This window comes from Hemitrygon akajei, chromosome 2 (genome assembly GCF_048418815.1).
Source record: "Hemitrygon akajei chromosome 2, sHemAka1.3, whole genome shotgun sequence".
Lineage (NCBI taxonomy): Eukaryota > Metazoa > Chordata > Chondrichthyes > Myliobatiformes > Dasyatidae > Hemitrygon > Hemitrygon akajei.
In genome coordinates, this window is record NC_133125.1 from 130,120,840 (window position 1) to 130,147,155 (window position 26,316).

General features: G+C 42.6%; 1 protein-coding gene across 1 annotated transcript in view; it reads right to left on the reverse strand.

Annotated features, from left to right (window-relative positions):
* uchl3 (ubiquitin carboxyl-terminal esterase L3 (ubiquitin thiolesterase)) overlaps positions 1 to 26,316 on the reverse strand; it is a 54,799-nt gene that overhangs the window by 3,717 nt on the left and 24,766 nt on the right. Inside the window, exons 5-6 of the mRNA XM_073027934.1 lie at positions 21,359 to 21,434; positions 4,967 to 5,025 (exon numbers count right to left, since the gene is read on the reverse strand). Coding sequence (XP_072884035.1) covers positions 4,967 to 5,025; positions 21,359 to 21,434 — 135 coding nt within the window. The remainder of the gene's footprint in view (positions 1 to 4,966; positions 5,026 to 21,358; positions 21,435 to 26,316) is intronic.

A 26,316-nucleotide genomic window follows, 5' to 3' on the forward strand; every position in this document is an offset into this window, starting at 1 on the left:
CCTTTGCTCCAGGGGGAAATGGTCTCAAGTCCATCTAATCTCTCATAACTCAATCCCTCAATCAAAGCTCTAAACACTACTGTAATTGAAGAGTCTCTCCATTCTACATAGTCTCCATAAACATGGTGAACCGACTTAAGACTTATTATGCATGGCTCTCTGCTCAGTGAATATATTTTTATAGCAAACATTCAACATGGCTGGAAATTGCAGTGGTATAATAATTACTATTCAGAGGTAACGTAAAAGATGCATTATGCCACAACAGATCAGAATCAGGTTTATTATCACCAGCATGTGATGTGAAATTTGTTAACTTAGCAGCAGCAGTTCAATGCAATACATAATCTAGCAGAGAAAAAAAAATTAAATTAAAAAATAATAATAAATAAACAAGTAAATCAATTGGACAGGAAAGGAATGGAGTGTTACGGGCTGAGTGCAGGTAGGTGGGTCTAGGTGAGAGTAAGTGTTGGACACAGACTAGAAGGGCCGAGATGGCCTGTTTCTGCGCTGTAATTGTTATATGGTTATGTTATAATTATATATATTGAATAGATTAAATGAAACATGCAAAAACACAAATACTGTATATTTAAAAAAAAGTGAGGTAGTGTCCAAAGCTTCAAAGTCCATTTAGGAATAAGATGGCAGAGGGGAAAAAGCTGTTCCTGAATCGCTGAATGTGTGCCTTCAGGCTTCTGTACCGCCTACCTGATGGTAATAGTGAGAAAAGGGCATGCCCTGGGTGCTGGAGGTCCTTAATAATGGACGCTGCCTTTCTGAGACACCACTCCCTAAAGATGTCCTGGGTACTTTGCAGGTTAGTACCCAAGATGGAGCTGACTAGATTTACAACCTTCTGCAGCTTCTTTTGGTCCTGTGCAGTAATCACCCCCCACCCCACCACCCCCATACCAGACAGTGATACAGCCTGTCAGAATGCTCTCCAATCATACTCTTTATTTCATGTTTCCTTTATATAATGGTGAGATGTACAAGATGATGAGGCACAGATCAAGTGGATAGCCAGAGAATTCTCCCCAGGACAGAAATGGGCATAATTTTAAAATGACTGGAGGAAATTATGGGGGGGGGGGGGGAATGTCAGAGGCAGTTCCTCCCCCCCCCCCCCCCACAGAGAGGTGTGGACGCGTGGAAGAACCCACGAGGGGTGGTGGTTGAGGCAGATACATTAGGGGCATTTACAAGACACTTATGCACATGAATGATTGAAAAATGGAGGACTATGGGAGGGAAGATTAGATTGATCTGAAAGAGTAGGTTAAAAGGTCGGCACATTGGCAGCCGCAGGGCCTGTACTGTGCCGTAATGTTCCATGCTCTACTTCAAATTATTTGCAAACACGAGATTGAGATGGAATCCGGGGTTGCTTCTGTAACCATGCCGACCTGCATGTGGCAAGTCAGCAGAGGAATGAAGCAACTTTAAAGACATCTATTGAGTCACCCCCAGTCTTCAAGAGAGAGAGAGAAAAAAATCAGTGGTTCTGCATAGCAACAAGCCTTTCAGTCCATCGAGTCAGCAGCAACCATCCATTTACACTGATCCTTTTTAATTCTTTCCACATTCCCATCAACATCCTGCACATTTTACCACTCACCATCATACACCAGGGCTATTTACAGTGGCTAATTAACCCCACCCCCCCCATTTGCATGATTTTGGGACGTGGTTGGAAAGAGCATAATTTTAAAATGCTTAGAGTATAGGGGGATGTTAGAGGACGTTTTTAAAAGACGAAGTGCTGGGTGCTTGGCACGCTCTGACAAGGGTGTAGTAGAGGCAGGTATACTGGGGACATTTAAGGGATTTTTACATGGGCACATGGATGAAAAAAAAATGGAGAGCTCTGCAGGAGGGAACTGGAGCGGATTAAATGGTTGGCAGACATCATGGGCTGAAGCTCTTGCACTGTGCTGCACAGTTCTACGCTCAATTAAATTTGAGCACCCCGAGGGAAAATACACAGAACTTCCCACGATTCAGGACATTTACAAGGACAGGTGTATAAAAAGGGCCCGTAGGATCACCGAGGACCTGAGTCATCACAACCACAACCTGTTCCAGCTGCTACCATCTGGGAACCGGTACTGCAGCATAAAAGCCAAGATCAGCAGGCCATCAGACTGATTAACTCACACTGATTTGAGTGTACTCTATATTACATTGACTGTTCTATTTATTATAAATTATTATAACTTACTATGATTGCACACGGCACATTGAGATGGAGACGTAACGTAAAGATTTTTTTCACCTCATGTATGTGAAGGATGTAAGAAATAAAGTCAATCCAATTCAAACCCCAGGCTGATGGCAGAGGTCAGGACCAAACTAGGGTGACAGAAGCTGTGACATGGTGACCAGTCGAGCTGCAACAGCTGTACAAGACCCTATCTCTTCATTCTTTCCTGATACATTCATCCTTGCAAATCCCCAATCTTGAACACTTTAAATCTCTCTATTGGCCTTTACTGTAAAGCAGGAGTTTCCAAGTTGGGGTCTACAGACCCCTTGCTTAATGGTATTGGTACATGGCATAAAAAAGTTTGGAACCCTGATTTAAAGTAAAGATTGCCATCTTTTGAGACAGGCTTCTGAATCAAAAATACTCATCCGTGGAACTAGCTTTGTAAATGCCTTCTACATTCTTCCCCTTTCTTTGGCAATTTCCCTCGAGGTAAGGAGCTCATTTGCTTTAGGATTTATTTATTTATCTTCAAACTAATTTTAAGATTGAGCTCTGGTTGCGTTTATATAACCAAATGATCAAAGCCATCAAGATACTGGCACTGAAGAACACGTACTGGAGCCAGACAAGTCTGTAGGTATGTCTCCTCCAAGACAATTAGGCTGGTTAGGGAAGATCAAACAAACTATTGACATGTAATAGGTAGCATTGTCTTAGGAGCATTAGTCAGGAAACAAGATTTTTTTTACCAATTTAAATTATGCAATCATTTTTGTTAAAAAGCCATCAGGATCTTGGGCTGCGTCCACACTAGGCGTTTAAAAAAAATCTCTGTCCACATTGAAACAGATTTATTTGGCGAATCTCCTCCTACTGCGTATGCACAGGACACATCTACCGAAAGCAAGCCACATGTTTGGTGTCAAATCTCGCTGTGAAAGACGGTGCGTGTTTGTTCAGTTACAGACTAGAAAAACTTAAATGACGGCCAGCTGTTGGCTCTCGCGCAAGAGGACTTGAAAGTAAAAAAATCAAATACTGGAGCGTATGGAGGCAACCGACAGGGAGTTCATGGACAGTATGACCCGGCTGAAGACGAACACTGAAAAACTGACTAACTCTGTTGCATTAATAAAGCATCTTGTTAAATGTATAAAACATGTCTGCATCAGTGTTATCTTGTATTTCCATACAATGTTACATTAGGACGTTACACATCTATTGTCAGAGAAGTACTTGCATAAATAGGTAAACCACCTTCATAAGAGCAAGGACAGAAAACAGGGCAAAGTGAGTATACTTATTTATTCAGTAAGTTATGGGTCAAAGTATTTGGTGAGTACATTTCTAACTATTCTGGCTTCAGTCTCATTGCCGTCTGTTCTGAAATTGTTAAGTTGCATTCAAGAAAACAATGAAGTGGCGCGCTGCCGTCTGACAGCGTTTTCAGATTTCTCCGGTTACCCCGTCCACACTGATCTGCCCAAGCAGTGTTTTCAAAATTACACACCCTGGACAGCATTTCAGAAAAGCTCCGGTTTCTGGGGACAAAAACGCCGTTTTAGTGTAGATGGAGGGTAAAAACGAAGAAAAAAAGCTTCGGTTACAGATTTATCCAGTGTAGTGTGGACGTAGCCTTACCTTAAAGCCTCACAAAATCGCCTTCCTGACATTCTCCAAGATAGCTCAGACAGATGGTAGAGCTGCTGACTCACAGTTCTGGGTACCCAGGTTCAATTCTGACCTCGGGTGCTGCCTGTGTGTCAACCACAGATTTTTTCTGTGATAGGTAGGGTGGGTTTCCTCAGGGGATTCTGGTTTCCTCCCTCAACCAAACGATGAGGGGTGGCACTGCAAGTTGCCCCTCGCATAGGTGACTGGTGGAATACGAGGAGAATTAATGGGAATGTGGGGAGAACACTACTCAATTAGTGCAAATTAGTGATGATGGTTGGTTTAGTGTTTACCAATGCTTCAATCCCTTATTGAGAGTCAAGCAGACTACCAGCTCAGCCAAGTTGACAACGCACCAGGTGCTTTGGGTAAGAGTAGTACATTTCCACCACCCACCAGAGTAATTTGGGGCAACTGAACAGAACTCTTCCAAAAATATAATTTAGAACAATAATATTATATATTCTAACTTTTCCAAAACACGTACCTATCCAAAGGTCTTTAATGGGCTTAGAAGTTAAAAGAAAAATGTAATTATTAAAATGAAATTAATACAACATTTTAAGAATAAAACAGATACAACTATCAACAGCAACCACTGAGTAATACAACCAAAATGTTAAGGTTAATTGTCCATGACGATTGGTTGCCTGTCCTTTCCAACAATGACAGCTAGATTTGTGCAGTTGTGCTGTATGCTTGCAGGTGACTGCTGTCTCCGAGTTGTGAGTGACAAGAGACGTCCACAATAAGAACATGAAAACTGCAGTGGATCTGAAAGTGGAGCCTTAATTGTCCATAATAATAAAAAAAAATTCCTTTCTCCCAGCTAGAGCTATAGTAGGAACTCACAGTTCTGAATTCAGCCCTGTATTGGTGACAGCCTTCAAGGCCAACATGTTCTTTTCTAGGTGCTAATATTAACTTTATTGGGGTTTGTCTGTCAAGAGAGCATCTGTAGTTGAGATGCTCATTTATTGAATAGGTTTCTTTTTAAATCGAATATGGCTTGCTGCATTATCCAAGGTTTTTGGAGTCCCGTCTTTTCATCTACATTGACCCGAGATCCACTCTTACCTCAAGCAAGCTATCAACTGTCGTATCTCCATGATTTATAGGGAATGGTTTGCGTCCATCTGGATAGGAAAAGAAATATTAAGCAAACAATTAATAGCACCAAAAGACTTACAATTATTATTATAACTTTCATGACTTTCTTAGAAGCTGTTGGACAATAAAGTAAAGAATAATCTGCTGAAGGAACTCAGTGAGTAATGTAGCACCTGCAGAGGCAAAGGGATAATATGGGACTTGATTCAGGGTCTCAATCTGGAGCATTAACCATCCTTCTGTGCCCAGATGCTGCCTGACCCGCTGAGTTCCTCCCGCAGTTTGCCTTTTGCTCCAAACTCTGGCATTGGCAAACTCCAATGTCTCCAGTCAACATAATAGCTTGCTAATGTAGAGAGTTTAGCTGCCAGTTTGCTGAAAACAAGATCTCACAAACAGCAATGTGACAACTCGATAAAGTCCAAGGTACATTTATTATGAAAGTATGTGCACAGCATACAACTCTGAGATTCGTCTTCTCCAGAGAGTCACGAAACAAAGAAAACCTTGCAAGTCATTCGAAGAAAAGCATCATCCTCACATTTGCAAAGAAAACAAATCACGCAAACGGCAGCAAGAACGTCAACCCCATGTGCGAAAACAAATAGTGCAAACTAAAAAAAAAACAAATTGCGCAAGCTAAAAACAAATCTTGTAAACCATTTCAGTAACACGGAGTGAGAATTTTGTCTCTGAGATCAAAAACAATGGCTTACTTCTTGACAGCGGTCCCAGAGTCCACTTTGGGACAGGCAGGAGCTCAGGTCAATATGCCACTTAAGAGATACCATCCCTGAAAGTGCTGTACTTCTCTGGTACAGCACATGACTTCCAGCCCAGGTTCTGGTGCTCAAGCCACTGCTGTTGTGTTTGGGCCCATAAACATTTTGGCTGGGAGAGAAGAGTGCTACCCAATGAACCACACCTGCTGTATCTACAGTGAACTCTTATCCATGAACTGATTTGCAGATGAAGCACAGGGAGAGGAGAAAGTCCATCTTTCCTGGTATTGCAACGAGGAACAGTCAACTACCTCCGCTGATGCAAAATGGTACGTACAAGCTTCTTCAGTACATTTTCAACTTGCAAAAATGCATGCAGAGATTTCGGAACTGCCATTCCTGGTGGCTGTCCCCACCCCCCCCCCCCCCAATACCCACACCCAGCAGAAATATGGTGAAATCAGGTGTGCTCCTGAAGGCTGCTGAGATGGCGACAGACCGCTGAGCAGGATTTGCATCAGTAAAGGACGGCAGTGCGGTTGCAACTCACACGGTTGTAGAGGGTCAGTAGCGACCACGCACACGGCAGAGCAGGCACCTGACTGGGTTGGCCATATAGCAGCGGGGCACTGCTGCAGACGACAAGAAGTACAGGTGCTGGTAGTGCCACCATCGTCACCAGCGCTGCTGTGGTCATTAAGCTCTTTGGTGTTACGAGTTTTTGCATTGTCCAAGGAAACTCACCAGTCCACTTATTGAGACCCAATGGGAGTAAATAATAATAATAACAACAACAACATTAGTAAAGCTCTAAGCACCTGCAATCCAACAATTCAAAACTTCCAAAGATTCGGCATCTGGCTCACCAGGTGAGTTTTCTTGCACTCTTTGTTTATTCACTAGAGCCCCCATGATTCACTTTAAAACTTACTGTTTACCATCATCCATTTAAATTTACCCAGGTTTGGGCCGCTCCCTTTGAAATTACCACGGTTTCGTTTCCTACACTCACTTTAAACTTCCGGGGTTAACTGGAAAAACAATTACTGCGCAACATCAAAAAAGTGAATTAAAAGTGTACAAGAATACCTATGTAACGAATAACATCCAATAGTTCAGAAAAGGTTGAAGGTGGTGGATTAATGGAGCCATAATACTTCTTATAAAGGGAACCCAACTGCACTTTGTTTTAAATGCTCGCCCTGGGAATGGTCCATCTCAACTAACATAGTTACATCCGCAATTTGATGGTGTTAATTATTATCTACTGTTATGATCGCAGCCCCCTCCTTCTTGAGAATCGCAAGATCGCTATTAATTCGGGTCTTGGACCCAGGAAATGAGAGAGAATCCTCAAGGTTTTGGAATGTGTCCTGGCCCCTCAGCAAGACAAAGCCACGGATAACGGCCATTGTCTCTTGGAGACACCTTTGTGGATTGGGGACTGGGCTACGTGCAAGCCCTCAGGGCAACGTGGGCTGGGTGACGGGGAGAGATTGCATCATCCCAACCTGATTGACATCTGAAACCCCGTGAGTCCAGATAAAAGAGGGGCTGTAGAGACGGCCCCTCAGACGCACCAGAAGAGACGCTAGCGATCCCGTAATAGCGGGCAGCCATTTGAAGGAAGCCACGTGCGTTCGGTTCCCTCTGCCTGGGAGCCGGTGGCGGGTACCGCAGAAACGATTTTCTTGAACTAACAACGGGGAACCAACTCCCCCGACTCAACGGATCGACCTCACCAAAAGACCCGGGCAAGTTTCTTTTCTCACAAATCTCTCTCTCTCCAACAAGTGAAAACCCAGTGGTCCCCAAAACCCAGAAGCTTGCAGGAACTGAGTGACTTTCATATTTCCATCGGACAATATATTACCCCTAGACAAACGATAGAGCTACTTCTTATTGATGATTATTACTATACCCACGCTTTAGATTGAGTATTGACGACGTATATTATCTGAATGTTTGTATTAACCTTATTTTTGTGCCCCTTTATAAATAAAAAACTTTAAAAAATAGTACCATCAGACTTCAATGGACCTCTCTATCTTTGCTGGTAAGTGACCCAGTTACGGGGTACGTAACACTACCATAAACTTTGCATTGTCTTATGAAACAGTAATAAAGGAAGAAAGAATAAAGGGCTTTATCCCTGCACTCTCGCCATCAGTAGCATACCTCAGCGCTTCGTTGAGCCACTGGCTTGGAGTGTACCCCATGCTGTGTATTATCCTAGAAAACCTAGGTATGCAGTGAAGTAGAACTATTCACATGAATTTGCTTTCAGCTTGAGCGACACACATCACACGTCGCAGCTACAAAGACAAAATAAAGATTACACGCTACAGCAGGATTATTCCAGTGAGAAATGTACTCTGCACCAATCACTTCTTAAGGTCATAGGTACTTCAAATTCAACAGGAGTCAAATGCAGACCAACTCAGGTATGTGAAGATAGGCAACTGGTTCAAATGACCAACATGAAGATAACTGAAAGTTATTGTACATTGGGTAGAGGAGAAAACTTCATAGTGTTATGCCATTGGCCCCCTCCTTTGTGAAAATCGCAAGAACTCTAGTTAAGGGGGGGGGTCAGCTGACCCAAAAGAGAGAGACGTGCGGAAGACCACGTTCTCTCAAGAAGCAGAATAATGGTGACTTTGATTATTGTCTCATGGAAACCACGTGAAAAGCCCTCGGGCAAAGTGGGCTGGTTGAGAGAAAGATCGCATTACCTGCAACTTGATTGATACCTGCGATCCCGTGAAGAAGTATAAAGGCGGGTCTGAGGGGAGGACCCTCAGATGCACCCAGCAGTTGCACCCAGCAGACACGAGATCGATTCCCGTGGGAGCGGGACGCCATTTTGAAGGAAGCCACGTACGCTAGATTCCGACTTTGAATCTGTGGCTAAAACCAACGAAAGACTGCTTTTAAAATAACAACGGGGAAGTCTGCTCCCCTGATTCCAAGGATTTGCTCTGCCAAGACGACGGGCAAGTGTGCATCTTTTCTAAATTATAAAGGAAAAAGCCTGCAAACTTCTGAGTGACTCTTAAGACTTCCGTTGGACTCAGTATTACCCCCTAGACAACTGTAGAGCTTATTTCTGATTGATTATGGTTACACCGGTGTTTTAGATTGAGTTTTGACGATTTGAATGTTTTGTATTAACCATACGTTTGTGCCCTTGTTGAATAAAACGTTTGAAAATAGTAGCATCCGACTCAGCTGATCCATCTATCTTTGCTGGTAAGTTACCTGGTTACGGGGTTTTCGTAACAATAGAAACATAGAAAATAGGTGCAGGAGTAGGCCATTCGGCCCTTCGAGCCTGCACCGCCATTCAGTATGATCATGGCTGATTAACCCTGTACCTGCTTTCTCTCCATACCCCCTGATCCCTTCAGCCACAAGGGCCATATCTAACTTCCTCTTAAATATAGCCAATGAACCGGCCTCAACTGTTTCCTGTGGCAGAGAATTCCACAGATTCACCACTCTCTGTGTGAAGAAGTTTTTCCTCATCTCAGTCCTAAAAGGCTTCCCCTTTATCCTTAAGCTGTGACCCCTCGTTCTGGACTTCCCCAACATCGGAAACAATCTTCCGGCATCTAGCCTGTCCAATCCCTTTAGAATTTTATACGTTTCAATAAGATCCCCCCTCAATCTTCTAAATTCCAGTGAGTATAAGCCTAGTCGATCCAGTCTTTCTTCATATGAAAGTCCTGCCATCCCAGGAATCAATCTAGTGAACCTTCTCTGCACTCGCTCTATGGCAAGAATGTCTTTCCTCAGATTAGGGGACCAAAACGGCACACAATATTCTAGGTGCGGTCTCACCAAGGCCTTGTACAACTGCAGTAGAACCTCCCTGCTCCTGTACTCAAATCCCTTTGCTATGAATGCCAACATACCATTTGCCTTTTTCACCGCCTGCTATACCTGCATGCCCACCTTCAATGACTGGTGTACAATGACACCCAGGTCTCATTGCATCTCCCCTTTTCCTAATCGGCCACTGTTCAGATAATAATCTGTTTTCCTGTTCTTGCAACCAAAGTGGATAACCTCACATTTATCCACATTAAATTGCATCTGCCATGAATTTGCCCACTCATCTAACCTATCCAAGTCACCCTGCATCCTCTTAGCATCCTCCTCACAGCTAACACCGCCGCCCAGCTTCGTGTCATCCGCAAACATTTAATTCCCTCGTCTAAATCATCAATATATATTGTAAACAACTGGGGTCCCAGCACTGAGCCTTGCGGTACCCCACTAGTCACTGCCTGCCATTCTGAAAAGGTCCCGTTTACTCCCACTCTTTGCTTCCTGTCTGCCAACCAATTCTCTATCCACATCAATACCATACCCCCAATACCGTGTGCTTTAAGTTTGCACACTAACCTCCTGTGTGGGACCTTGTCAAAAGCCTTTTGAAAATCTAAATATACCACATCCACTGGCTCTCCCCTATCCACTCTACTAGTTACATCTTCAAAAAATTCTATAAGATTCGTCAGACATGATTTTCCTTTCACAAATCCATGCTGACTTTGTCCGATGATTTCACCTCTTTCCAAATGTGCTGTTATCACATCTTTGATAACCGTTTCCCCACCACTGATATCAGACTAACCGGTCTATAATTCCTCGGTTTTTCTCTCCCTCCTTTTTTAAAAAGTGGGGTTACATTAGCCACCCTCCAATCCTCAGGAACTAATCCAGAATCTATGGAGTTTTGAAAAATTATCACTAATGCATCCACTATTTCTTGGGCTACTTCCTTAAGCACTCTGGGATGCAGACCATCTGGCCCTGGGGATTTATCTGCCTTTAATCCCTTCAATTTACCTAACACCACTTCCCTACTAACATGTATTTCCCTCAGTTCCTCCATCTCACTAGACCCTCGGTCCCTTACTATTTCCGGAAGATTATTTATGTCCTCCTTAGTGAAGACAGAACCAAAGTAGTTATTCAATTGGTCTGCTATGTCTTTGTTCCCTATGATCAATTCACCTGTTTTTGACTGTAAAGGACCTACATTTGTCTTGACCAATCTTTTTCTTTTCATGTATCTATAAAAGCTTTTACAGTCAGTTTTATGTTCCCTGCCAGCTTTCTCTCATAATCTTTTTTCCCTTTCCTAATTAAGCCCTTTGTCCTCCTCTGCTGGTCACTGAATTTCTCCCAGTCCTCAGGTGTGCCGCTTTTTTTTTGCTAATTTATATGTTTCTTCTTTGGACTTGATACTATCCCTAATTTCCCTTGTCAGCCACGGGTGCACTGCCTTCCCTGGTTTATTCTTTTGCCAAACTGGGATGAACAATTGTTGTAGTTCATCCATGCAATCTTTAAATGCTTGCCATTGCATATCCACCGTCAACCCTTTAAATATCATTTGCCGGTCTATCTTAGCTAATTCACATCTCATACCTTCAAAGTTACCCTTCTTTAAGTTCAGAACCTTTGTTTCTGAATTAACTATGTCACTCTCCATCTTAATGAAGAATTCCACCATATTATGGTCACTCTTACCCAAGGGGCCTCGCACGACAAGATTATAAACTAACCCTTCCTCATTGCTCAATACCCAATCTAGAATGTCCTGCTCCCTAGTTGGTTCCTCAACATGTTGGTTCAGAAAACCATCCCGCATACAATCCAAGAAATCCTCTTCCTCAGCACCCTTACTAGTTTGGTTCACCCAATCTATATGTAGATTGAAGTCACCCATTATCCTGTTTAATGCCATCCCCAACCTCACTACTACTGTTCGGTGGCCTGTGCATAACTCCCACCAGTGTTTTCTGCCCCTTAGTGTTATGCAGCTCTACCCATATCGATTCCACATCCTCCAGGCTAATGTCCTTCCTTTCTATTGCGTTAATCTCCTCTCTAACCAGCAAAGCTACCCCACCTCCTTTTCTTTCCTGTCTATCCCTCCTGAATATTGAATATCCCTGGATGTTGAGCTCCCATCCTTGGTCACCCTGGAGCCATGTCTCTGTGATCCCAACTATATCATACTCATTAATAACTATCTGCACATTCAATTCATCCACCTTGTTACGAATGCTCCTCGCATTGATACACGAAGCCTTCAGGCTTGTTTTTACAACACTCTTAGCCCTTATACAATTATGTTGAAAAATGGCCATTTTTGCTTTTTGCCCTGGATTTGCCTGCCTGCCACTTTTACTTTTCACCTTACTACTTTTTGCTTCTACCCTCATTTTACACCCCTCTCTCTCTCTGCACTTGTTCCCTTCCCCCTGCCACATTAGTTTAAAGCCTCCTGAACAGCAGTAGCAAACACTGCCCCTAGGACATTGGTTCCAGTCCATCCCAGGTGCAGACCGTAGTTGGTATGGGTCAAGGACCTTCTGGATAAATTTAGACAATCATGAGTAAACTTCGAAGAAGGAGACTGTCAGTTATCATATTGCCTCTCCAAATATGAGGTGTTGTGCTATGGGCTGGCAAGAGACGCATAAGTCACTCAACCAATTGAAGGCTGCCCAGCAGAAGGTCAGAAAATAATTGCAAGCTTTGATTCGATCAAGGGTAGCATTAGCAAGGTCTTTCAACAGAACAACCACAGAAAACCCCTGGGAAGCGTGGTTCACTGAAATGATGGGGATTGATTAACAAAAACAAAAAATACATTGGCGCACTTTATATCATAAATCATTGTACTAATGCACCAAGTGTCTTAATTAAAGCATTGGAACCAAATAGAATGCAAGCCAAGTTGTGTTTCTTGATAATATTCCCACTGCACCTTAATAAATAACTTCATTTCACTTTAGACATGAAAACACCAATTATCTTGTATTCACTTTAGTGTCAGAATTCCTTAAGTCTAAATAACAATACATTGATTTCTTCATCAATGCTGTTGTTTCTCGGTAAGATTTGAAAATGGTGTCAATAAACATTTGGAAAATTTGGAACACAATCAGTTGTGGCAGACCTCCAAGAGCTGTGTTCTTAGTATCAGCAGCTGAAAACCACCAAGATAGGTCTATGGGGGACACCATCTCTCTGGCCCTGCACTCATCGCTGGAGCATCTGAACAATAAGAATACCCATGAAAGTCTATTGTTTATTGACTACAGCCATGCCTTTAATACAATTCCAAGCAAATTCATCTCCAAATTTTTAAACCTGAGGCTCAATACCGCCCTTTCTAAATGGATCCTTGACTCCTTGAAAAATAGATTGCAAGCAGCAAGGACAGGCAGCGATACCTCCGCCATGATTATTCCCAACACACTGTCCTCAGCCCCTGTACAAACTATATGGCTAGATTCTGCTTGAACTCCACCTATAAATTAACAGCGACACCACCGTCGTGATGAATTGAGTTGGAGTACAGAAGGAGATTGTGAGCCTGGTGCCTGTTGTCATGACAACCTTTCCCTCAATATCAGCAAAACAGAAGAGCTAATCATTGACCTCAGGAAGGGGGAAAGGTACACGTGCTCCTGCTGACATTAACGGTGCCGAGATCGAGAGGATTGAGAGTTTCAAGTCCCCAGGATTGAACATCATCAATAGTCGATCCTGGTCTAACCAAGCTAAGAAATTTCACCAGTGCCTCTACTTCCTCAGGAGTCTCAAGAAATTTGGCATGCCCACTTTGACCTTCACCACTTTATACGCATCCACCACAGACAGCATCCTATCTGGATTCATGATGGTCTGGTGTGACAGCTGCTCCGACTGTGACCACGAGAAGCTGTACGGAGTCGGGCAGAGCTGTATCCACATCACAGGAACCATCCTCCCCTCCACCGATGCCATTGAAGCTTCTCGCTGCCTTGGTAAAGCAGCCAGCGTAATCAAAAAGTTCCACCGCCCCCACCCAGACATTCTTTCCTCTCGCTCCTTGCACTGGGCAGAGGAGACAAAAGCTTGAAAGCACGTATTACCAAACTCAAGAAAGCTTGTCCCATTGTCATGAAGCTATTGAACACTTCCTTAATGTGATAAGATGGACTCTACCTCACGATCTACCTCGTTGTGATCTCACACCTTACATCTACCTATGGTGCACTTTCTTGAACTGTAACACTACACTCAGTGGCCACTTAATTAGGTACACCTGCTCATTAATGCACGTGTATAACCAGGCAATCATATGACAAGAACCCAAGAAATTGGAGCAGGAGTAGGCCATCTGGCTCGTCGAGCCTGCTCCACCATTCAATAACATCATGGCTGACCTGGCCATGGGGTCAGTGTGGATATGGTGGAGGATTACAAATACCTGGGGATACGAATCGACAATAAACTGGACTGGTCAAAAAACACTGAAGGGTCTACAAGAAGGGTCAGAGCCGTCTCTATTTCCTGAGGAGACCTGAGGTCCTTTAACATCTGCCGGACGATGCTGAGGAAGTTCCACAAGTCTGTGGTGGCCAGTGCTATCATGTTTGCTGTTGTGTGCTGAGACAGCAAGCAGACACCAACAGAATCAACAAACTCATTTGTAAGGCCAGTGATGTTGTGGGGGTGGAACTGGACTCTCTGACGGTGGTGTCTGAAAAGAGGATGCTGTCCAAGTTGCATGCCATCTTGGACAATGTCTCCCATCCACTCCATAGTGTACTGGTTAGGCACAGGAGTACATTCAGCCAGAGACTCATTCCACCGAGATGTAACACTGATTGTCATAGGAAGTCATTCCTACTTATGGCCATCAAACTTTACAACTCCTCCCTCTGGGTGTCAGACACCCTGAGCCAATAGGCTGGTCCTGGACTTATTTCCACTTGGCATGATTAACTTATTATTATTTAATTATTTATAGTTTTATATTGCTATATTTCTTCACTATTCTTGGTGCGGCTGTAACGAAAACCAATTTCCCTCGGGATCAATCAAGTATGTCTGTTTGTCTGTCTCATCTCCACATACCTGTCTTTTTCCAATAACCCTTAATTCCCCTACTATGCAAAAATCTATCCAACCTTGTCTTAAATGTATTTACTGAGGTAGCCTCCACTGCTTCATTGGGCAGAAAACTCCACAGATTTACCACTCTTTGGGAAGAGCAGTTCCTCATCTCCATCCTAAATTTACTCCCTCACATCTTTGAGGCCATGTCACCTAGTTCTAGTCTCACTTACCAATAGAAACAACTTTCCTGCCTCTATCTTATCTATCTCTTTCATTAATTTATATGTCTCTATAAGATCTCCTCTCATTCTTCTGAATTCCAGCAAATACACTCTCCTCAGAGTCAACCCCCTCATCTCTAAGTCAATCTGGTGAACCTCCTCTGCACTGCTTCCAAGTAAGGAGACCAGAACGCTGTACTCCAAATGCTGCCTCACCAGTACTCAAAGTTGTAGCATAACCTCCCTGCTCTTAAATTCAATCCCTCTAGCAATGAAGGGCAACATTCCATTTGCCTGCTTGATAGCCTGCTGCACCTGTAAACCAACATTTTGTAATTCATGCACAAGCACTCCCAAGTTCCTCTGCACAGTAGCATGCTGCATTTGCTTTTACCATTTAAATCATCATCTGCTCTTTCATTTTTCCTTCCAAAGTGGATGACGTTGCACTTACCAACATTATACTCCATCTGCCAGACCTTTGCCTGTTCACTTAACCTATCTATATCTCTCTGCAGACTCTCTGTATCCTCTGCACAATTTGCATTTCCACTCAATTTAGTGTCATCAGCAAACTTAGCGACACTACACTCGATCCTCTCTTCCAGATCATTAACATATATCGTGAATAGTTGCAGGCCCAGCACCGACCCCTGTAGCACCCCACTCACCACTGAATGCAAACCAAAGAAACACCCATGTATCCCAACTCTCTGCTTTCTATTGGCTAACCAATGGTCTATCCATGCCAATACATCACCTCCAACTCTATGCATCCTTATCTTATAGACAAATCTTTTACGTGGCACCCTATCGAACGCCTTCTGGAAATCCAAGTAAATAACGTCCATCTGTTCCCCTCTATCCACTGTGCTCATTATATCCTCAAAGAGCTCCAGTAAGTTTGTCAAACAGGACCTGCCTTTGCTGAATCCATGCTACGTCTGCCGGTGGATCCATTTCTTCCCAGATGTCTCGCTACTTCTTCTTTAAAGATAGGTTCAAGCACTTTCCCAACTCCAGATGTTAACTGGCCCCTAGTTACCTGCCTTTTGCCTACATCCTTTTTGAACGCAGCATGACATCCGCCTTCTTCAAATCTGCTGGGACCTGCCTAGAGACCAGAGTATTTTCATAAATTATCACCAAAGCCTCTACTATAAACTCTGCCATTTCTTTCAGTACTCTAAGGTACATTCAATCAGGACCACGGGACACACCTAATTTTAAGCCCACAAGTTTGCTTAACACCACCTCTTTAGTTTAGCTATTGTATCAAGGTCCTCACCTCTCACTGCATCCATATCATTTCTCTTTGGCATGTTAGATATGTCCTCCACTGTGAAGACCAGTACAAAATAGTCATTCAAAGCCTTGGTCACTTCCTCATTACCCAATGGCAATTCCTCCTTCTCGTCCTCCAGGGGACCCATGTTCACTTTAGCCACCATAGGTTTATAAAACCTTTTACTATCCATTTTTAAATTTTGTGCTAGTTTATTCTTATAGTCTGTTCTCACTTTATTTATTGCTCAATTAGTGGTTCTTTGTTGTTTTTTAAAGTTTTCCTAATCTTTCCCCACCACTCTTGGTGACTTCATATGCATGACCTTTTAGTTTAATGCATTCCTTTATTTTCTTAGTTATCCATGGCTAGATCTCCTCACCCTTACAGCCTTGCTACTTTTGTTGAGCATCGTGTAAAATGGCTTTGAAAGTCTTCCACTGTTCCTCAACTGTCTCACCATATAGCCTGCGTTCCCCATCTACCCTATCCAACTCCTCCCTCATCCCATTGTAGTCTCCCTTGTTTAGGCATAATACACTGTTTTAAAAATCGAACTATTGTACCCCTCCATTTGTATGAGAAACTCATTCATACTGTGATCACTCTTCCCAGGAGTATCCCGAACTTCAAGATTGCTAATTCTACCTGTCTCATTGCACAGGACTGGATGCAAGATAGCGTATTCCGTTGCAGATTCAGTAATGTGCTGTTCAAGAAAGCTTTCATGAATGCATTCTATGAGACTTCCTCAAGACTGCCTCGACCACCTTGATTCACCCAATTTGTGCACAAGTTAAAGTCCCCTGCGATAACTGCTGTTCCATTGTTACATGCCTCAAATATTTCTCTGTTTATTGCCTATGCCACTAATGTTGGTGGCCTATAGGCAAGTCCCGCCAGTGATTTTTTCCCTTTACTATTCCTAACCTCTACCCAGATGGATTCAACATTCTGCTCCTTAGATCTTACATCGTCTCTCACTATTGCCCTGATCTCATCCTCAATGAAGAGCTCTACCCCACCTCCCTTACCTTCCTGCCTATCCTTCCATGTTACTTGATTTCTTTGGCTAGTTAATTCCCGATCCTCACCATCCAGCCCATAAATCATACCCCTTTATACTGATTTGTGCCACACGTTCACTGACCTTGTTTTGAATACTACGGGCATTCAGATAAAGGGCCCTTTCACTCATTGTGTTTTTAAAATCTAGTTATCTTTGTCTCTTTTGCATATGACTTTTCTACACTCCACACTTACTTTTCTCTTTTAAACCTTTGCTTTTACTTTATCTTTTTCCATACTTCTCTCTTTTCCTTTATCTGTACTTCTCCAATTTGTTCTCCAACCTACCCCCTGCTATTTAGTTTAAAGCCCTAATTATGCAAATTGCCTCGATCCAAGCCCCAGCATGGTTCAGGTGGAGCCCGTCCCATTGGTGCACTCTCTCCTCCCCCAATAATGGTGTGTTTTCCATGAATTCAAACCCACTTCCCCCCACCAATCCTTGAGCCAGGCATTTAAATCTAATCTTCTTGATCCATTTTGCACATGGTTCAGGTAGTAATCCAGAGATTACCACCGTTTTGATTCTGCTTTTTAATTTAGTCCCTAGCTGCTCAAATTCCCTCAGCAGAACCCCTTTCCTTGTTCCACCTATGTCGTTGATACCCATATGGACCACAACAGCTGGATCTCTCCCCCCTCCCCCCCAGGAAATTCCTCTGCAAGTGAGATAAGATGTCCCTAACCTGTGTCCAGGCAGGAAACACATCCTTCAGGATGCACTAACCCTACAACAGAGAACTTTGTCCATTCCTCTGACTCTACTGCCCCCAATTACCACATATCCCTTCTCTCCATCCTCTTGAATGGCTCCCTGAACCACAGTGTCATAGTTAGGATGCTCATCCTTCTTACAGCCCACCGTCTCTTCCACGCAGAGAGCAAGAATCTCAGGCCTGTTGGGCAAGCTCAATGGCTGAGGCACCTTCAGCACCATCTATTGGATCCTCACTCACAGTCACACCCTCTTCTTGTCCCTGACCACAGACCGAATTTGAGGCAGCTAATCTAATGGGTGAGCCTGCCTCCTGAAACCGAGAATCCAGGTGACTCTCCTCTTCCCTGATGCGTCACAGTGTTTGAAACGGAGATTCCAGGTCATCACCTTTGAGCCCGAGTTCCTCGAGCAGCCAACACTTGCTGCAGATAGTCATAAAAGCACGCAGACATGGTCAAGAGGTTCACTTGTAGTTCAGACCAAGCATCAGGATGGGAAAAGAAACGTGATCTAAGTGACTGATTGTTGGTGTCATGCAGGGTGGTTTGAGTATCTCCAACTGTGATCTTCAGGGACTTTCATGCATAACAGTCTCTAGAGTTTACAGAAAATGGCACAAACAACAAAATAACATTCAGTGAGTTGCAGGGCTGTGGTATCTCAGAATGTACAACACATTGAACCTTGAAATAAATGGGCTACAACAGCAAAAGATCACGAACACGCACTTAATGGCAACTTTATTTGGTAATTTACCAATTTACATCAAATGAGTAATGGTGTGAACAAAATCATAGGTCAATTCACCATATACTCTCCAAAATCTACAGGCCAATGACATTAAACCCTTTGTCATGGTCACCAACTGACCAGTTGCATTAAGTGGACTTGATCCAATTACGAGTCCCCTTTACTCAACAGACTATGAGCTAGCTGTAAAACATGAGCAAAAACTGACAGGTGCTTTGTAATATACCTTGTGGAAACTTAGTGTCTTTATGTAATACAATATACAATTCAGATCTTTGTTTTAAAATGGATGTGTTTTATTCAGGCATGGGTAGTGAATGCCAGTACGTTTCACTCATCTATAATTGAGAAGATGAGGAATGACCATTGTAGGGTGAAGATACTCTTACAGTGCTCCTGGGTGAAGAGTTCTACTGCTTTAACTACCTGATAACCAACAGTGAGTCCAACTCATGAGTCCAGTTTGCATTCCCTTGCACTGTTCTCCCCATTCACAGGGTTTGACAAAGTTTTCACTGATCTAGCAAAGAATTCAAACCATTTTCTAACAAAAAGATTCTAGGTTATCAACATCAGTAATCAATTCAAAAGATCATAAACATGAAAAATTATGCTAGAGCTATACTTGTGATACAACCAACTAGAGTCCTTTGGCATAGCTAATTGGTCATGGATCGGAGGGAACTCAATATTGATTAGGAAATCTGCAGAATAGATACAGAATGTGGCACCTCATTTCTATGACAGAGTGGACAAGACTGGATGGGGGAGGGGTTAGGTTGCAATTGGAAACACAAGAAAGAGGAAAGACAGAGGGAAGAAAAATAATTTTGCATCTGGATTGCCTTTTAATAAAAAAAAGTTAGCATTGTAATGAATTTTTAAAGAGGTAAAATAAAAAGTGAGTGAATAGCATTGGACATGTCACTCACAACCAGAAATATCAGTGCAACAGCTCGACAATTAACAATTGTTTTCAATAAAGCAGGTGCTTGACTAATTTTAACCTGTTCAAACATGTAAACTAACAACTAAGGTTGTGTTTTGTGACATTCCTAAGTCTTGACTTCCAATGGTTGACAACCAAATATTGTGGCCACTATCTGCTTGAAACACATTTCTTATTTAAGAGGCGAATCTTTACAACTAGTAAACTCAAGGACTTAGTCTAAAAAACAGTTGAAAACTGCACGGAAGTAATTCCAGTCCTTGATGAAGGGTCTTGCCCCAAAATGTCGACTGGTTACACGTTTCCATAGATCATATATGTCAAACTCAAGGCCCGCGGGCCAAATCCGGCCTGCGGTGGAATTATCTTTGGCCCGCGAGATAATATCTAATTACTATTAAAGCTGGCCCCAGTAATCGAAGCGCCTATGGCGTATGATATGGCTAATGCTGAGTTTATTCAGGTACCAGGTTTTCAGGGTTTTTAGTGTTTATTTGGCAGTCTTCTTCATAAGAAACGGAATTTGTAAAGTGAAACACTTTGTAGTTATAGCAGAGACTGAGACACATGAGAGCAGGCTGAAAAAACGGAGGCAACGAAAGCTGCGTTCGCACGCGTCCGACTGATCCGGCCCGCATGAAGCTGCATTTTGCTCAATCCGGCCCGTGACCTAAAATGAGTTTGACACCCCTGCAGATGTTTCCTGGCCTGCTGAGTTCCTCCAGTATTTTGTATGCGTGGTCTGAAAATGCTTGCCTAGTTATGTTTCCAACTTAGTTAGCAATGCAATTCAGAAGTGTTCCTAAAGGGTTGGCCACACAGCATTTGATAAGATGATCACCAAGTTTGCCTGTGATAAAAGTTACCTAATGAAAGGTTGGGTCATTCATAGTTGAGAACTCTGATTTTTCAGTTCAAAGCCAGCAGTCACCAGGTGGTAGGTGAGAAATTCCAGTGATCCACATTCTTGGAACTAAATTGTTGCCCAACATACTGCTCTATTATCTTGCTGTTGCGAAATGCAATTTGTGAGGCAGGGTTGAAAATTTCCAACTTTTCCTAATCTAATGAACTAAAGAAGAAATCTGCTTCTGGACTTGTAAAACAATCAGAAATAGAGAAAAGACACTCAACACCACCCCCCTCCGACACCCCTATGCCTGCACTAGCTCTTTGAAAGGACTGGCCAATCACCCACACCTTCTCACCCTTCATGTAGTGCATTTCAGCTCATCAATTTGTAAACAAAAGGTCATTCCACCTCTGGACATTTTGCCAATCAATTTTGAAGGGCATCCTCTGGTTGTTGACATGTCATTGGGAAAGTGGTCCCCAGTTTATGTAAAAACCTTCATGATTTAAACCTTCTCTGCTTCAAATACAAAGTACATCTGCAGTATCCCTTCTGTTCCTCCACGAGCTAAAAGTCTGCAAGTTGAGTACCAGTCCTGCAAATCTCATTTTCTCCCCTCACCAATTCCATGCAATCTTGAAAATATTATTTTAAAATTAATAAACAATACACTTTCCAAAAAGTGACTCAGACTTCAATGCACTGAAATGCAACCGTGTACTTCTTGCTGACTTTGCTTTGGGCAATATTTAAAGAGAGAAACCTGTTGCTTTGTTTTCAGTAGTTAAAAGGAAGTTATAAAGTCGATGAACAGAACAGTATTTGAACTGATGGGTCAAACAACCTTAGTTTTATTTTCCACTGAAGAAGATGCACTTACCCAGTTCATACAGATGTCCATCAACATTTACAAAGCTTATAAAATGCAAGTCGACTTTCTCATCTATACCCGGAGCCTGAAAGACAAGAACATTGATAAAGAAAATTAGAAACTTTTAAAACATCTTGATGTTACAGTAATGTCGTACACAGTCAGCTGCAGTGACCTTGCTCTCAAAACATTTATTCTATCTATATATAATACAGGGAAGATACATACCATAAGATCTATGACATGTAAAGAAAATAAGTGTTTAAAAAGTACCGGAGTTCAGTGAGTAGTCTGTGAATAAATACAGTGGATTTTAGTTAATTGGGGCACATCAGGACCAGTGCCCAATTAAGCTGCTGCCCCAAATATCAAAAGTTTCATGGAAATAGTGAAAAAGTTAAAACTACCGTTAAACTGAGTAACATATTAAGTATTTAAATGAAATACAGAACAAATTAGAACACTACCCATACCACCACAGCACTACAAAACTGTATTAGTTCCCAATAGTTATTGGTCGAAGAAGTCAACAATTGTACGTAGTTTTTGATTAAATGTAAATTAACAAGATCAGCACAGACACCTAGTGTAGATAATGACTGCCTTCTGCATTCTCCAAATCTCCATTTCCATTATAACATTCAAGGTGACTGTTGATACCTTCCAATTCTTCATCGGTCCTAACTAGCTGAATTAGTGAAATCGTTTCATTTTCACTTCCAGTCGTTTCTGGCACCTTCAAGCCCGAATCGCGGTGAGCAAAATAGTTTTGAATTGTCTCATTGCTTATTTCTCACCGACTTTCAATGACAAAGACCACTGCTTTTTGAACACAAACGCATGCGACTGAAGTGATTTAAACATCGCTCACTCTAACGGGCATACAAGTGCACGCAACTGACACTAGTTGAGAAACTGTCGGGCAAAAATCCCGTCCCAATTAAGTGACAGTGTCCCAAATAAACGGCTGACCCAACTGATTGACAGCTCAATTAACTGAAATCCACTCTACAATACTAGTCACATAAAGTGACTGTCAGTAGGTACTTGGGGAGGTTCCACATGATTTAGGAGAAAGGACGTCATCCTGTGGTTATGTCATGTTTTGATGAAGCATGGTTGTGAGTCACTTTGGTCTTTTGGCAAGGATGCAATTCCATAAGTAAGCTCATTCCTCCTCTTAGGAGAATTCTCCAATACAAGGTTCAAACATATAGGGACTTTATTTTCTGCAACTTAGAAGGGAAAATTTCATTGATACACACGCTTAGTTGTTTAACAGAGCAAATGCCAAAAATCTTCTTCCACAATCTGAAAGGGTGAAAGCAAGTCACCTCAGATTTGGTAGCAGGTATTTCAATTGCAGAACTTTGGAATTTTCTATCCCAGTTCAGTTGCTGGACACATTGAAGACCATCTAATTGATAAATATGACCACAGCGATGGAAAAAATGGAAATGAAATAAAAGACATCAGATAGCAGACACACCTAAAAATGACATGTCAATCTAATAAAAACTAGAGAGAACATGTCAGATCAGGATAGCTAAATTCAGCAAAGCTTAATTGGGCAGAGAACATGCATCAAAATAACTTGTAAAAAATATATATTTAATTGTATTTTAAAAGCCTCTTAAAAGGTGAATGGTGAAGAATTGTTGGCACGAAAGAAATGCTGAATACTTTCCCATTTCCTGAACTGAGCTCTCGGACAAAAACAAAACACCTCAACAACTACAACGTGCTCATCTCTGGCTACATTAATGCAGGACCTTCATTTCAGCGAATACAGATAATGACGTGCCATTAGCTGTAGCAGTCCGAGCTGTACTCAATGAGTCATTTCAGGATTTGAACCTTTAACTGTGCATGTCTGTTCACCTGAAGTAGCCGTCTGATTTACTCAGTGAAAAGTCGCCAGGTGGCAAAATTTCAAATCGTCTTAGATTTCCTTTTCTGCATCAGTAGTTAACATAGTCATAGAGTCATACAGCATGGAAACACAGGCCCTTCAGCCTAACTTGTCCATAACCGTCACGACGCACATCTAATCTAGGCCCAATTACCCGTGTTTGACCCATATCCCTCTAAAACTTTTTCTGTGTACCCAACCGTCTTTTAAATGTTATTTTGTCTGTCTTAGCCACTTCCACTGGCAGCTCCAATATACTGTATATGCCACTTACTGTTTTAAAAAAAAAGCTTCTCTTCAGGTTCCGATTGTAGTAATGCTCAGTGAAAATGATGTTAGAAGCTGGGAGGTGGCAGGTGGAAGTGACAAAGGTGCTGAAGATGATGGAATTTGATAGGAGGGGAAGAAGTTAGGCTGAATGGATGTTTTCAATGCTATACAGAAATCTGGTGCAATGACTGTACTCCATAGTGAAAGGGAGTCCTTTTGGAATAAAAACAATTTGAAAATGCACACAGACCATTACTCAGATGCACTGAGAAATATTCCTCTTGGAGGGTTCCATGTTCTTTGTAGCATTGATCAAGGAAGGAGGCTTTTGTAGTGCAATCTACTTTCCTCTACAAATAGACATGGTCACTTTTCAAAACCAACAGATAAGTGTGAGGTGGTTCATTTTGGTAGGTCAAATATGATGATGGAATATAGTATTAATGGTAAGACTCTTGGCAGTGTGGAGGATCAGAGGGATCTTGGGGTCAGAGTCCATAGGACACTCAAAGCTGCTGCGCAGGTTGACTCTGTGGTTAAGAAAGCATACAGTGCATTGGCCTTCATCAATCATAGGATTGAGTTTAGGAGCCGAGAGGTAATATTACAGCTGTATGGGATCCTGGTCAGACCCCACTTGGGAGTACTGTGCTCAGTTCTGGTCACCTCACTATAGGAAGGATGTGGAAACCATAGAAAGGATGCAAAGGAGATTTACAAGGATGTTGCCCGGATTGGGGAGCATGCCTTATGAGAATAGGTTGAGTGAACTCTGCCTTTTTTCCTTAGAGTGACGGAGGATGAGAGGTGACCGGACAGAGGCGTATAAGATGATGAGCGGCATTGATCATGTGGATAGTCAGATGCTATTTTTCCGAGGGCTGAAATGGCTAGCACGGTGAGAGCACAGGTTTAAGGTGCTTGGAAGTAGGTACAGAGGAGATGTCAGGGGTAGGTTGTTTTTTTTAAAATGCAGAGAGGGGTGAATCCTTGGAATGGGCTGCCGGCGACGGTGGTGGAGGTGGATACAATAGGGTCTTTTAAGAGACTCCTGGACAGGTACATGGAGCTCAGAAAAATAGAGGGCTATGGGTAACCCTAAGTGATCTCTCAGGTAAGGACATGCTCGGCACAGCTTTGCGGGCTGAAGGGCCTGTATTGTGCTGTAGGTTTTCTATGTTTATGCAACATACTCAGAATGCTGGAGGGGTAGCGTAATTGCATAGCAGTTAGTGCAACACTATTACAGCTCCAAGACTTGGGTTTAATTCTACCGCTGTCTGCTGAGAGACTGTATGCGTTTCTGCCAGGTGATCTGGTTCTCTCCCACATTTTAAAGACACAAGGTCTGGTAGGTTAAGTGGTCACATGGGTACATTTGGGCGGCGTGGGCTCACTGAGTCCTGCGAAGGGTCTCGGCCTGAAACGTCAACTCTACTTTCTTCCCCATAGACACTGCCTGGTCTGCTGAGATCCCCCAGCATTTTGTGTGCGTTCTCAGATTTCCAGCCCCTGCAGGTGTTTTCTTGTTTGTGATTGAGTCGGAAGGGCCTGTTACTGTGACGCATCTCTAAATAACTCAGCACGTCAGGCAGCATCTACGGAGGGGAATAAGTACTGTAAATTCCGGTGTACAAGCTGACCCAGAGTATAAGCCGACCCCCCATTTTCAAGGTTAAAAAAGTGACTTTTTCATGTTACTTTTGTATAAGCTGACCCCTTTTGTAGAGGTTTTTGATTTAACCAGAAAAGATCACAAGATCTCACATGTCGGTACTCAGCTTTGCTGGATTCGGAACCTGGAAATTTTGTGAACCAGTACCTGCTAAGAAAACAAGCCTACACATTGTAGAGCGTTACAGGCGAATTCTTAATAAATAAATCAGGGAGGGAAATTTTGGATTAGGTTTCCAATGGAAAAGAATCCTCTGAAATGTAACCCCCGTGAAACCATTTAGCGCCCATCGTAATCTTGTTAAAACACAACACGGGGTGGCAGAATCAGTACGTGTACTCAGTATTGAGTTTGCAACCACCATGTACAAAAGATTAAAACAAATGCGATATGATGCTGGCTTCAATTTGAAGGTTGTTGATTCTGCTAAATGAACGAATAATTCTGCAGCTGCTAAGAAGTTTAGTGTAAATGAGAAACAAGTGAGAGAGTGGAGAAAGGCAGAGGACACGCTGAGGGAAATGCGAAAGAAGAAATGTGCAAACCGCGGGAAAACATGCCAGTGGCCAGAACTGGAAGAAAAAGCGAATCACCAGTGATCGGCTGGAGACATTGCTACCAGAGAAATGATTCGAGTTCAAGCGTTGAAATGGGACGGAAAAAACCGTGAGGCCAGCGAAAATTTCAAAGCTATGCGAAGCTGGTGCACCCGATTTATAAATAGACATGATCTTGTGTTGAGACAAAAAGATTGCTCAGAAAATTCCCACGAGGTGTTGTTGTTTACGTTCAAGAACGCTGCTGGATGGACGAAGCGGGTTGCTTGAAGTGGGTTAAAGAGGTACGGTGTCAACGTCCCGAAGGTGTCAGGAAGGAAAAGTCGCTACTTGTCTGGGACATGTTCAAGGCGCACTTGTCAGGTGAGACAAAAGCAGCACTGAAAGCTGAAAATACGGACATTGTAGTCATCCCCGGTGGTTCAATGTTCGTGCTCCAGCCACTAGATGTGAATTTAAACAAACCATTCAAAGAATTCATGCATTGACAGTGGAATGAACTTGACCAAAAAACAGCCAATAAATACAACCTGTTTTCCATTAGTCCTGACGA